General features: G+C 37.2%; 1 protein-coding gene across 9 annotated transcripts in view; it reads left to right on the forward strand.

Moving 5' to 3' along the window:
• The window catches only part of ICA1 (islet cell autoantigen 1), a 204,919-nt gene that overhangs the window by 138,122 nt on the left and 52,419 nt on the right, over positions 1-14,378 (forward strand). For all 9 annotated transcript variants that reach the window (XM_006170622.3, XM_006170626.3, XM_006170620.3 and 6 more), the window contains exons 7-8: positions 9,267-9,392; positions 10,507-10,605. In XM_006170622.3, coding sequence (XP_006170684.1) covers positions 9,267-9,392; positions 10,507-10,605 — 225 coding nt within the window. The remainder of the gene's footprint in view (positions 1-9,266; positions 9,393-10,506; positions 10,606-14,378) is intronic.

A 14,378-nucleotide genomic window follows, 5' to 3' on the forward strand; every position in this document is an offset into this window, starting at 1 on the left:
CTCACTGGGGTTTATGCCTAAAGTCAGACTTGGGTTCATGTATAGGTATGTGTCAGCTGTGCTAGCTATTGGATATATTTACACTAATTAAGTTCATTGGCAGAACAATTGAATGGGGGGGAGGCATGGAGGGCAACCATGGATGCCAGGGACAATGGGGGAAGAGGATGGGACATAGCAGAGGGTGGGGATGGGGAATCAAGGATGGCAAAACAAAAGGCAAGGTATGCAGGACATAAGAATTGGAAAATTATTTGCTGAGAACATGTATGTTGATGTGCTTGATTGAGCCAATGCACAGTGTATTTTGGATGGAAAATTAATTTGTGTGTTGTGATGGTGTATCATGAATTAATGCAGAGAATGAATAAATTTAAAAAAAAAAAGAAAAAGAAAATAAGGAAGTTCTAGGGACCAGCAGTTAGTGTAATGGCTATGTCACTGAACTCCCATGTAGTCGACTGAGGTTTGAGTCCCGAACCTGGCAGATTAAACTCACACTGGGCACATGCGTGTGTGTGCCCAAGATCCAGAGAGGAGAGTAGAGGAGAAGGGATTGCGGCGTGGCCATCACCCCTGGGGGCTGATTTCTCACTTTCTGTCTTTCTCTCTCTCTCTCTCTCTGTCTTTCTGGTGAGCGCACACTCCCTATAGCAAAACCTCTCCAAAAAAAAAAAAAGAAAAGAAGGAAATTCTCAAATCAATATTACAAACTTTAAGAAACTTGAAAAAGAACAAATTAAATCCTAGCTACCAAAAGAAAAGAAGTAATTAATGCAGAAACATAAAGTTGTAAACTGAAAACTAGAGAGAAAATCAATAAATTCAAAAGCTGGTTCTTTGAAAAAATTAATAAAAATAACTTCTAGTCATATTAATCAGGAAAAAAAAGAAAGAACACATCAGTAATCAGTATCAAGAGTACGAGATGCCCAACCATAGTGACACAAGTGGAGGGCATGTCTTGTGTGAGGCTGGGACCACACGGGAGGCTCTGGTTAGGATCCTGGACTAATCTGAACAGCCCAGACTCAGTAGCCCATGCTTGCAATCCTTGCTAACTGGGACTTTGTACCAGAGGATCACAATAGGGATACTGTAGAGAAAAAAAAAAGAATGAATAAAGGGTGGCATTATTATAGATACTATAGACATTGAAAATATAGTAAATATTACTAACAACTTCAAAATGACAAATTTGATAATTCAAGTAAAGTAGACAATTCCCAGAAATACGCAAACTACCAAGCTCACTCAAATAGAAGCAAATAATCTGGCAATTTTATATTATATCAGATTAGTTAGAAATCTTTCCACAAAGAAAATTTCAGTTCTGTATAGCTTCACTGTTTAAACATTTATTGAAGAAATAATATCAATTCTACCCAAACTCTTCAAGAAAATAGAAGAGGTGTGAACACTTCCTGGTTCACTTCTTGAAACCAGCTTTTTCCTGATGGCAAAACCAAAAAAGAGGACGCTTCAAGAAAAGTATAGACTAATGTTCTTCATGAATATAGACAAGAAAAAATATTATTAGAATATTAGCAAAAGAAAATGAGCCTAGGATTTCATTTTGGGCTGTCGAAATGTTCTAAAATTTATTTGGTCATGGTTGTACAAATCTGGGATTATACTGAAAACTATTGAATTTATACTTTAAATGGGTGATTTACATGGTATGTGAATTATCTCAATAGAGCTTCTATAAATATTAAATAAAATTCAACAATATATAAAAAGGGTAATATATTTTGGCCAAGTAGTTACATCACTGGTTTCCCATGTAGTTGACTGTGGTTTGAGTCCCGAACCTGGCAGCTTAAATCTAACACCGGGTGTGTGCTCATGCATGTCCACAATCCTGAGAGGGGAATGGAGGAGAAGCCGCCACCCCCAGGGGAGATAATTTCTCACTTTCTGTCTGTCTGGCACTCACACATGCCCTACAGTAAAAATTTCCCCCAAAATAGGCTGAATAAATGCAACACTAATAGTGATATTGGTTCAAGGATAAACATATAGATCAAATTAATTCAATAGGAAACCAAAAAGTACACACACACATAAATATAACTTGTTGATTTTGTTAAAAGTGCCAAGATAATACATCATGTAATTGGATAATTTTTCAACAGATGGTGTTGTAATAATTGGCTATCTATATGCAGGAAAAACAAAATGAGTATACTTCCCTATCACACATCACACACAAAATAATGAACTTGAAATGATCATAGATCTAAATGTAATAGCTAAAAATATTAAATTTCTACAAGAAAAAAGCCTAGAAAAAACGTCCTACTGAACTTAGGTTAGGTAAAGGGTTGTTAAGGCACAAAAGCAAACAAACAAACAAAAAACACAAACCATAAAAGAAAAACTTGGTAAATTAGTCTTCAACAAAATTAAAATTGTTCTCTTCCTAGTGGCATAGCTCATAGCACACCAACATATAGTGCTAGAAGCCACACAGCTCCCCACAACTTCTCACATTGATGTCCAAGATCCTGAGGAACTGGAGGACTGGGTAATGGAGATTACAGAGTGGGAAGACCCTTTTCAAGGTTCTCCTTTTCGCCATCTCTCTCACTCTCTCAGGCACACACTCTCTATTGTGAAACAAATCAAAAATGGTGTCATTAAGGCCTAGCCTTGGTGGCACATGCTGATTGTTACTGCTACCTGGCAGGCTGAGGCCATGTGGGAGTCCTCGCTGCTCAAGAGACTAAAACAGAAGGATAGTGATACAGCAAGACCTTATTTAAAAAGAAAAAGTCTCCACAAATAAAAGGCAAGTTTCAGACTTGAAGAAAATGTTTTCAAACTTTTATCTGATAATGGATTTGTATTTAGAACATTTGAAAATGTGTAATTCAGTAATAAAGGCAAACCTATTTTTTTAACATTTTTGTCATAGAGTGCGTGTGCTCACTGGAGAGACAGAGAGAGACAGTGAGAGGGAAAGTGAGAAATTCCCCCTCCCCCAGGGGGGGAAAGCCACACCACAATCCCTTCTCTTCCATTCTCTTTCTGGGATTTTGTATGCACACACTCCCAGTGTGATTTTCAAGGCAGGTCTGGGATTTGAACTGCGGTTGACCATATGCGAGTCCAACACTTCAACCACCATGCTACCTGCTGGCCCCAGCAATCCTAATTTTTAAAAATAAGCAAAAGATTAGAATAGACACATTACTAGAGATATCTAAGTGACAAAGAAGACATGAAAAGAAGTTCAACATTATTAGTCATTGGAGAAATATAAATTAAAATCACTTAACTATTACTACACATTCAGTAGGGTGGCTAGAATTGAAAAGACTGAAAATAGCAAGTGTTTATGAGGACATGAAGCAAATGGAACTTGTAGTTGTTGCTGGTAGAAATGCAAAATTATGTAGTTATTTTGGAAAATGGTTTGGCAGTTTCTTAACAAAGTTAAATATACACTTAGTATATGATGCATCAACCCTACTTCTAGGTGTTTACCAAGAGAAATTAAAAACAAGTCCACACAAAGACTTGTGCTCAAATGTTTATAGCAACTTTTTTCAACATAGCCAAAAATTATAAATGATGCATGGAAGTATACAGATTACATGATAGTCATACAATTATATGCTCAGGGGGAAAAAAAGCCACTACTGTTATGTGCAACAATATCACTCTCAGAAGGATTGTGCTAAATAAAAGAACTTAGCCTCAAAAAAATTCGATCGCATTGGAATGATGACATTTATATGAAACTGCAGAAAAGACCAGTGTAATCTACATGACAGAATGCATGTAAGCGTTATAGTTGGCAGGGCCTGGGACAAGGGGGTAGAAATTGACTGCAAGGGGAACATTTAGGTGTGATAGAAATGTTCTACATCATTACTATTAGAATAGTTATATGATTATGTTTATTTGTCTAAGAATTCATAGAATTATATGCTTAAAATTAAATTGTAGCACAATAAGACTGATTAAATGATGATCCAGATAATGATGATGGTGGCAGTAGTGACATCATTCCCAGACACAGAATAAACAGAAACCCTCTCTCTGTATTTTTCCACCAGAAACCAGGAAATCTACACACCGTAGCACACCTGAGGGAATCTGATGGACTGATTTCTTTCCACTGTGTTGGAGAGACGGCATTAATAAGCCTTAGCAACATTTCTAGTACTAGAAGCTCTGTTCAGGCTATGTGTCTTAGAGTCTCCTTATGCCTAATTCAGAACTGTGCTGACCTACTGTCAGTTCTGAAACCTGCCTTAATGTCCTCCACCCCAGGGTCTTTGTACATGCTCCTCTCTCTGCTGGACCACTCTCTCTTCTTGCAAAGCTAATCATGCTTACCTTCCAGAGTAGAGGTTGAACACAAAGTCCACAGAAGACATCCTCTGGGTCAGGTTCCTCGGTCAGGCATTCTTGTGGGACCATATATACCTTCCCTTCCAATCACCTCATTCAGTGTGTAGTTATGCCCTCACTGATGTGAAAATAACCCACTGGGCTTGAAGTTCCATGAGAGCAGACAGCACCTCCATTTGTGCCCACTGCTAACAGCATAGATGTATAGAAGATACCCAGTGAATATTTGCTGAATGAATGCAACCATTTTAATTACATTTATCAACATCCCTTTAACCAAAGCAAGTCACATGGCCAAGCTCAAAGTCAAAGTAGGAGAACACTACGAAGTTACAGGTTAAAGGATGGGGATACAGGGAAGCCCTTAGCTGAGACTTTATGCCATCATCCTACAACCTTTCCTACCCACTACCAGCATTAGTCATTCCCTCATCTGTGCTATCTCTGCTCCTTACTCTTAGTCTGTTGTTATACTTTCCCCCTTGTGTTGAAATATAGTTGCTACCTTGTCCTCCCTAAAAGAGTATGGGTCCTTGCGCCTATGTGCATTCATTCATAAATATGGAAGGAGGGAGCAGAGCTTTCCTGGAAAAAAAAAAAGACACAAAAAATAAGACAATTGTCATTTTATTTTGTTCTCAAAGTAAGTAAAATACTTGGGGAAAAAATCAAAACTACTTTCAGATTATTTGATTATAATAGGAAGACCTTTCCCACTGGACGGAGAAGCCAGATTGAACTGAGAGGATGAATAGCTATGGCTTCACCATTTGTAGTTCAAGTTGGGGCCAAAAGGTAGAATTTCAAGCTAGAAGGAATGGGTACAGAGAAATGCCCTGTAGTTTTGGCAGCCAAGACATTGCTTCTTTCTCTGGTAAATTGAATTTCTGTGGCTTAGGGAAAGCAGGACCCAGACTAAAAAGGGTCCACTATGCATGGTCATTTCCCAAAGCTTAGAGAAGAAGAGGAGAATAGAAATAAAATTAAGAAGTAAACAAAGGGTGCATTTATTTAAGTAAAAATTTTTGGAAGAATCTTGAAAACCACAGGAACTCCTCAAGATGTTTATGTAATTGGATATAATTTATATGGGATTGAGAGGAATAATAATCAAGACATTTTTCACTTAAGTGCATCTGGAAGCCTATGAAATTAGACTCTTGGTGGTGGCCTGTGCTTGGCTGTGTCCTTGGTGTTTTGTCTTCAGGCTGCAGGTTGGAGATGTGTTTTATAGAGCAGACATGGAGCACAAAATATTAAATGAACTTTGCTGTTTTCAAAATGCCCAACTGTGTAATATCCTCCTTGTTTGGCAGAGAAAGAGCTCAGCATTTGGAAACGCAGCAGTGCATTAAGTATTTTAATAATCATTGTTGACACACAAAGCATATGGCCTTGCAGAACTCGCTGGGTCAAGTGTTGAAGTTGTCTTTTAGGTTTCTAAAATTATAAAATCCAAACAAAATTAAATTAGGGCACATTTCAAATTATATTAATTCATTATCTTTGTGTTATAAGGAAATGAAATAAGTTTTCTCTAGGTTATAAGAATAGTGTCTGTGAGTGAGTTGTCTTTACATGAATGAAAAAGATTTCAAACCTCTGCACAAAATTAATTTACATTTAATTAAAATATCTAGAACCTTAAGGTAAGTAGGCCAGTCTTACGGATACTTGTATTTATTTTTTTGCTTTGTAGTCCAGCCGTAAGACCTATCTCAGGTATCCCTTCATCTCAGAAACCTTCATTCTCTTATTTCCTTACAGTTTACAAGAGTTATTCATGACCACAGTAATGCTGTGAAATAAGCAACCATAACACTCAGTGGCTTAAAAAAAAAAAAAAAAAGCATTTCTTATTGCCCACAAGGCTATAGGTTAGTAGGGCATTTCTGGTCTCTGTGGACTCACTCATGTGTTTGATCAGCTATGGGGAAGGGAGGAGCTCTCCTGATAATGGCTGGGCTCTCTCATGTGTATGGAGGTTAGTCGGCCAAAGACTGATATGTTGGGCCAACTGGGCTCTCCTCCTCATGTCTCTCGTATCCAGTCTCTGAATACCCTCCAGCTGGCCAGCCTAGGTTTATTATCACAGCCATTTCATCAAGAGAGAAAGTGGACGCATTCTAGCTTTTTTTCCAGCAACCATTTTAATTACATTTATCAACATCCCTTTAACCAAAGCAAGTCACATGGCCAAGCTCAAAGTCGAAGTAGGAGAACACTACGAAGTTACAGGGCAAAGGATGGGGATACAGGGAAGCCCTTAGCTGAGACTTTATGCCATCATCCTACAGCCTTTCCTACCCACTACCAGCTTTAGTCATTCCCTCATCTGTGCTATCTCTGCTCCTTACTCTTAGTCTGTTGTTATACTTTCCCCCTTGTGTTGAAATATAGTTGCTACCTTATCCTCCCTAAAAGAGTATGGGCCCTTGCGCCTATGTGCATTCATTCATAAATATTTATTAACTATCTTCTATATGTCTTGTTCCAGTGTCTAGTACTAGAACTAACACACAGTAGGCACCCCATAAATATGTATTGAATTAATGTACATGGGAAAATCCATACCCCGTATGTACTTCCTTCCCCTTCAGAGAAAAAGACTGAGAATCTCATGATAAGGCCTTCCTGGCTCCAGTACCTGTTGACCAGTTGAGGAACCTGGTTGGAAGATCTCAGCTGCTGGACAGCTTCTCTTCCAAATTCTTCCAGAACTTGTATCTGTCTACCTATTTTCAAAGGAAGGCAGAGAAACACTGATATTCACTCATCTTAGGCTCTTTTTATAGTCGGGGCCACCAAGTAGCTTAAACGATGTGTGCTGTGCTCTATGGTGGGGAATAGTCCAGCTCCAGGACTTATTTAAGCCCAGTTTGAGGGGCACTGGATGGCTCCTATTCTCTATTCTTTGCAGCTCTGTAGACCAAGAATACAGAGGACATCTTAGGAAATTTTTTATAACTATAGACACAAGATTCCATTCATACAGGATAATTACAACAGTATGGTGTTAAATGTACTGCCTCATTATTTTCCAATTCGTAGGATTCTATAGGGAAAACTTGTGTTTCTAGGCGTAATTGTAATTTTGAGCTCCTTGGTTTTCCAGTGAGTGATATAAATTGCTTAGGAGTGAGAACTTTATGGCTTTAAAGTCAGGAAGCCTAATTTAGATTGTCTGTCCTGCCCAAAAATTACTTGCTCTGACAAAGCCACTGATATTTTTATAAGCTGTGAACATGTTAGTATTAATACTAATGGTAAATTTAATATATTTTCTATCAAATAGCCCATGTTTATTTTTATTAGAGAAATAAAATAATCACTCCTAAAACTATGTCTTTGTTTGCTATAACAGAATACTACAGACTTGTATTTATAAAGAAAGGAAATTATTTGGCTCACAATTCTGGAGGTTGGGAAGTCCAAGGGCACAGTGCCAGCATTTGCTCGGCATCTGATGAGGTCTTTTTTGCTACATTATTCTGTGGCGGAAGGTAGAAAGACCAGAGCATTCACGAGAGCAAAAGGAGACCAAATGCACTTTTATAACAACCTGCTGTTGAGATAAAACTGCGCTCCTTCAATGACGACATTAACCCATTCATGACAGCAAAGCCTTCATGACCTACTCTTACAGGCCCCACTTCTCAATGCTGCTGCATCACTGATTATATTCCTAACACTTGGACTTTGGGGGACACATGCAAACCATCGGAAACTATTTTAGAGGTCATACTTTAAAATGCATTCAAGTACCTTACCTTTTTAAATGGCCTAAATTTTTTCTTCATTCAGTTAACAGAAATGTATTCAATACCTGCTTTGTACCAGGTTTCCAGATGGCATAGTGGTGAACAAGGTAGATATTGTCTATGCCTTGCTGCTACACTGTGATGAAAGAGCTATCATTAATAAATCAGTGTTACTTCCTTCTCTTAGTAAACTGCCTAGTATCTACAACTCCATGAATAACCTGAGCTCAATTACTATTTAAACTTATCAAGTTAAATATATTGACTACATAGAGCTCTGCATATGTCAGTCAGGTCTCAGTAAAGTGATTTTTAAAAAAAAAAAAACTGGCTCTTTCCAAATATGATGTGATATTGGATTGGAAGAAGAGGAAAATTTTTACTTCATAATTTTTAATGATGTATTAAATCCTAAAGCTTTCCATTTTATTATGACATAATGTATAGCATAGACATTTCTGAGTCTGTCTCCGATATTCATTCTCCCCCTGAATTACTCTAGTTCAGGGGTGAACATAAGATTGTTTAATGTATATTACTCAATAGTAAAACTTCAAAAGTTTATCAATGGGGATAGATTTTTAAGTGATGTCAAAATTCCATCATCTAGGATCCTAGATTGGTTCCTGAAACAGAAAAAGGACATTAGTAGAAAAAACGATTAAATCCCAAAAAGCTTGTAGTTTAGTAAATAAGACTATACTAATGTTAAGTGGCTTTAAGAATGCACAATGTTATGTTAGATATTAGCATTACGGAAGCAAAGTGAAGGGTACACGGGAACTCGGCTTCCAAGGACTATAGGCAAACAGTGACACAAAGATGATTCCCTTGCCATTTCCATGTTTCCAGGCTTCTCCTCACTGTGGTCAATGTAAACTGCCTAGAAAAGAGATCAACTTTAACATTAAACAAAGAAAAATGTAATTGGGGTGGTTAAGTCGATTGTAAAATCATAACCAGTATTTAGGTCCTTTGGAGGTAAAGAACGGATGTTATCATCTTTGTGCTTGTCAGAATTTTCAAGGTATTTTCTGGTATGAAAGAGGAAACTCCTCTATTGATCTTTTCCCACCTGCAAGTTTTTTACTACTTTAAGAGTTTGAGTGATTCAGAGATCTCTTTCTTCTACTTTCATAGGTACAAACACAAGTCCGCCTTGCGAAAAAAAACTTTGACAAATTGAAGATGGATGTGTGTCAAAAAGTGGATCTTCTCGGAGCAAGCAGATGCAATCTCTTGTCTCACATGCTAGCAACTTACCAGGTAACAAAGCAACATTTGTTACAATGAACCAAGAATGGCATGAAGCTTGGATAACCTAAAAATGGTATTTGAACTGAAAGTATGTTTTAGACAGTATGAAGTTCTGAATGTCTTTCTCCTAATTTACTCCCAGCCATGCTAGGGTCCTGTAGTTTAACTAAACTCAGTGGTAGTTATTCCCTACATGCATTGTAATATTTTTTTTTTCTGATGGACTAGATTGAATATCACATTATTCCATCGGTGTCCCCTGAACTCATTTAGTCCTGTGACTACATCATGTGGGTTTCCTTATCAGGTTGTCATTTTCTAGCACATCTGGTTTTTGTCTTCCCTGAGTTTCTTTTTTTTTTTTTTTTAATAATTTTTCTCTTTATTTTGTAATTTTCTTATTTAAAAAAAATATAATCACTGTACATGTCCAGAGCATACAGAATGAATCTTCGCAGCATTAGCTCAAAGTAATTTACCATACACATTATCATCAAAAGACAACTTTCCATTATTATGTCCCATAAATGTTTGGTTATTTTCCTTGGATTATTCCCTTCCACCTCAGCCATGGAAAACAATGAGTCCCTGTCTTCCCTGCGTTTCTTTAGAAGAGTACTGTTTCTGTCAACAGTGTTGAGTGTGGGAAGCAGAATTGTGGGTGTTGTAGGGAATTTACAGATTCCCTATCCTCAGGGAGTTCAAAGTTTAGAAAGGAAGTTGGAGACTGTCAAATCTTACTGTATTTGCTATGCACTCTGGGACAGCACAAGATATGTTAAGTGAAATAAATTACATGAAAGCCAAAGAAGGTTTGAAGAGGGAGAAGTTGAGTCAGCTGAGGATAAAAAAAAAATTAGATTGTTATTGTTTAGAAAGGAGAGGGTTCTGGGTAGTGGAAGCAGCCTAAGACACAGGGACCAGGGTTTGGAAATAACGGAAGGCATTTAGTTTGGGCGGAATACAGGGTCCAAAGGGGAGCACGATGGGAAACAAGGGTGCTGAGATGGGTTGCAATCCTATTTTAGAGCACCTTGAAATTTACAGATAGTCACACTTTCCCAAGCCCCTGACTGGAACTGTGCATTTAAAACATTAATATCTTTATTGTCTTTCTTTCCAGACCACTCTGCTTCATTTCTGGGAGAAAACTTCTCACACTATGGCAGCCATCCATGAGAGCTTCAAGGGTTATCAGCCATATGAATTCACTACATTAAAGGTATGAGAGCTAGAGAGGCCACTAGAAAATCTTATGGAGTATAAAATTTTGTTTATATCATAAGCAATGCCCATTGCAGTGAACATCTTTATACTGAGATTCCAAATGTTACAGAGAGCACTATGCCACCCCCAGCAGGATATTTCTTATTGCATCGATATTCAATACAGTCATAATCCATTGCAATCTAAAAATCAAATTGTACCCTGGGATATTTGTTGCTAAAATATACATGAGGACTTGTGATAACCTGGAGTCTCATTAGGCTTGCTCCTTTAAAATACTCATCTGACATGGTAGAAGAGAAGATTGCACAAGTCAGTTACTTTTTAATTATGAAATTCAAATATGCTCCCTTGAGAAGGTGTCTTTCTTTTCTCCCTTATTCTGGAAAATGTTATTCTGAAAGTATCATCTAACCTAAAGTTAGCTTTCTTCATAAGACTACAGTAATATTTTTTTAATTGGAAGAATGACATTTAACTCACTGATTTCGTAACTCAGAGGAGATACACGCACTCACCGTGTCAAATTCTCAGTCCTGAAACTGAATATGGAATTATTTTTCTTTCTAATGGCTACTGTGGATGGATGCATATTGAGATAAGGAAGTGTTTTTGGTTCCAAAAGGATTTGAAGAATGCTGAAAGAACAGTGGGTGGTTTATGGCCAGTCATACCTTTGAAAGAAAAAGACTATGCAGGAACTAGGCGAAGATCACTTGCCTTGCTTCTTATTTTTTAGGCAATTTGTAAGTGTCCTATCCTCCTGACTGATAAAACATTAAAACGCTATTTTTCTTCCCTTAAAATTCTTCTTTGATTTTCAAATATTTATAATAAAAGTCACTACATCTATGAAACTACTAACTCAGAAGCCCTTTAAGACCCTGGTCCTTTAAGTAAAGGTCCCAAAAAGAGCTGAAGATGTTCCACTCACTTCACAAGCATATGCCCTGACTCCATATGGGTCACCTGGAGTTTGTTCCTCATAATTCTGCCTGCAGCTGGCCGCTCTCCCTCTCGATGGCACTCACTGACACGCGGAATGGTGAATGCCTTCAGAATGCAGTTTTACTCTTTCTTCCATAAGTACTTGAGGGAAGGGACTTTTGATGTCTTATATGTCTTCCTTTGTTCAGTCAGATGTTCTGCACACAGTGAGCCCGCAGCCTTCCTTTTGTACTGGGAAGGTTACTGCTACTGATGGGGCTGCATTTCTTCTCTGTGATTTTACTACCGTCTTTGGCACCTTCGGAAGTGGTCATCTTGCCCAAGACTGCATGGTTGATTTTAAAACGATCACCCACACCATTCGCAATTCTAACACAATCCTGAGCAGACCCCATAGATCACTCATTGATAAGGCAGAGACCGTTAAAATTTAGGTCATGAGTGTGCATCCGATTTTATTTTATGTACAGTTTCAAAGATTATCTGTCTTTTAAAAGACAACAGTACATCACATAAGTTAGCCAGCTAGAAGGTGAAATGATGTCTATTCCAAATACAATTCAAAATAATTTCAGGTTTGAGTTCATTGCATGTAAAGTACAATAAGAATTCCTGAATTTGAAGTCATGCCACAAGCATGGAAGAACCCATATGTGTCTCCCTGGCCTCCTGTGCTGAGGAAAATATGGCTCCTTAATTTTTGCCATGAAATTTATCCTGCAGAGAGGATCAAGCTGATTATGTCAGAGGACTTCTGGGCAGAGAATTTAGTGAAAGTTTGACAGCAGTGGCTTAGGACATAATTCCAAATATTTGGGGCAGATGACTATTCTATATCACCAGACCTTCCTTAAATTGTGATCTGAGTAATAGATCATGGTTTCACTGTAATATAATCTTAGTAGGAATAATGCACCTGTTAAAGTATATTGATGTTACAGTAATGCTAAGAATACGTATCCAGAAGTTAACCAATTGTACTTTTATTAGCTCTCTAGAATTTTGTGTGTGTAGCTTTCTATGATGCCATGTTGTATTCGAATCTCAAGCTGATAGCTAGTTATTTTCTTTCTGTGGGCTCAAAGCTAATATAATAACATTCTATTATTACACGGCTCACTATTACACAGATGCAGGCACATTGAATGACATGTTATATTGTATGCCACAAAACATGAAAACAAAGCCATTAAGACCTTATGGAGTTTGGTTAAGTGTGAGGATATTGTTTGACCTCTCAATCCTCTTGCACCAAGTTTTTTTAAGAATATGTATCCTGTATTTGTAATATATGTATTGCGTTAAGTCACCTTTATATTTATCCATACATAATTTTCTTCTGAATGACCCTGTATATCAATAATGAATATTTTGGAGCTTAAATAAATACGTTCATGATTAATTTGTTCTCTGGGTTTACCTAAGCAAATAGCCCCTTAAATGCCTTTTGGGACTCTCACTGGAAAGAAAACATTGTCTTTGGAGAAGGCTGCCAAGCTGTGTTAATGAAAAGCAAGCCATTTGTTTTTGTTGCTTCAGGGTGCGTTCTGAGTGTGTTGGTAATTGTGCCATTGCAGCTGTATTTCCTGACTGTTGGTTTTATGCTTGATGAAGGATGATAATTAATGTGTTAAACACTTAGTGCATCCTGTTTGGAGGGCAGAGTCTTTTGCTGCAGAATTACAGGGCTATAACTCTTGCCCCAAGAAGTTCAAAGTTTTACTTCTAAAATGAACTAGTCTGTAAAAAAAACATGTGACAGTTCTTTTAGAAAATATTTTACTATAAAAGTATATTGAATCTCCACCTTGTACAACTTGAAAAATATCAAATGACTACTCTGACATTTTGAGAGTATTTTTTGCTAATGTTTTACCTAACAATGGCTATTGCTTTTTTTTTAACTCAGGCATGATATGATTATATCAATTCTACTTTTATAAACATATTCTCTAATAATTTTAATGTTATAATAAATAGATTTTTGTCGCATTTTGGCTTTATGAAAATTTAAACATGAAATTCAATTCTGCAAAAAATATGAATCTAATATTTGTAATTACTCAAATTTAACAGCAGAGTACTTCTAAGTGTTTTTCAATTTAAAAAGCACAACAAACCCTTCCCACCACAAACATTTATTGATTCATTAAAAAGTTACTGAACAGGGACCAGCAGTTAGCATAATGGCTATGTCGCCGGACTCCCATGTAGTCAACCGCGGTTCATGTCCCAGACCCAGTGGCTTAAATCTCACACTGGGTGTGTGTGTGTGTGTGTGCCCAAGATCCTGAGAGGAGAATGGAGGAGAAGGGATTGCGGCGTGACCATCCCCCCGGGTGGTGATTTCTCGCTTTCTGCCTCTCTGTCTCTCTCTGTCTGACTGGCGTGTGCACGCGCCCTATAGCAAAAACCTGTCCAAAAAAAAAGATAAAAGAAAAGAAAAAAACAGTTACTGAACATATATATTTTATGTGAATTATCATCAATCAAGTAATTTTATACTGATTTGAAATCGTCTGGGAATATCTTTCATGTGGTAAAAATTATCAAGTTATGGGCATAAGAATGGAATGTTACTAGCCAGATTTTAAAAGCACTGCTATTTTTTTTAGAGAAAATAATATAGATGAATAGTTTCAAGCATTTTTTAAAAGCTAAATGATATTCTATCTTGTTAGGAAAGCAGTACCATATCCTAAATTGCCAAGTGTGGTTGTGTTTGCTTTGTCCTTCCAGGATGTCATCTACTTACACATTTTTCAATGGATCTAGACAGACATTAGCCAAAATTTTTTTTTTTTTTTTTTTTTTTTTTTT

This window comes from Tupaia chinensis, unplaced genomic scaffold (genome assembly GCF_000334495.1).
Source record: "Tupaia chinensis unplaced genomic scaffold, TupChi_1.0 Scaffold148792_1, whole genome shotgun sequence".
Taxonomy (NCBI): domain Eukaryota; kingdom Metazoa; phylum Chordata; class Mammalia; order Scandentia; family Tupaiidae; genus Tupaia; species Tupaia belangeri.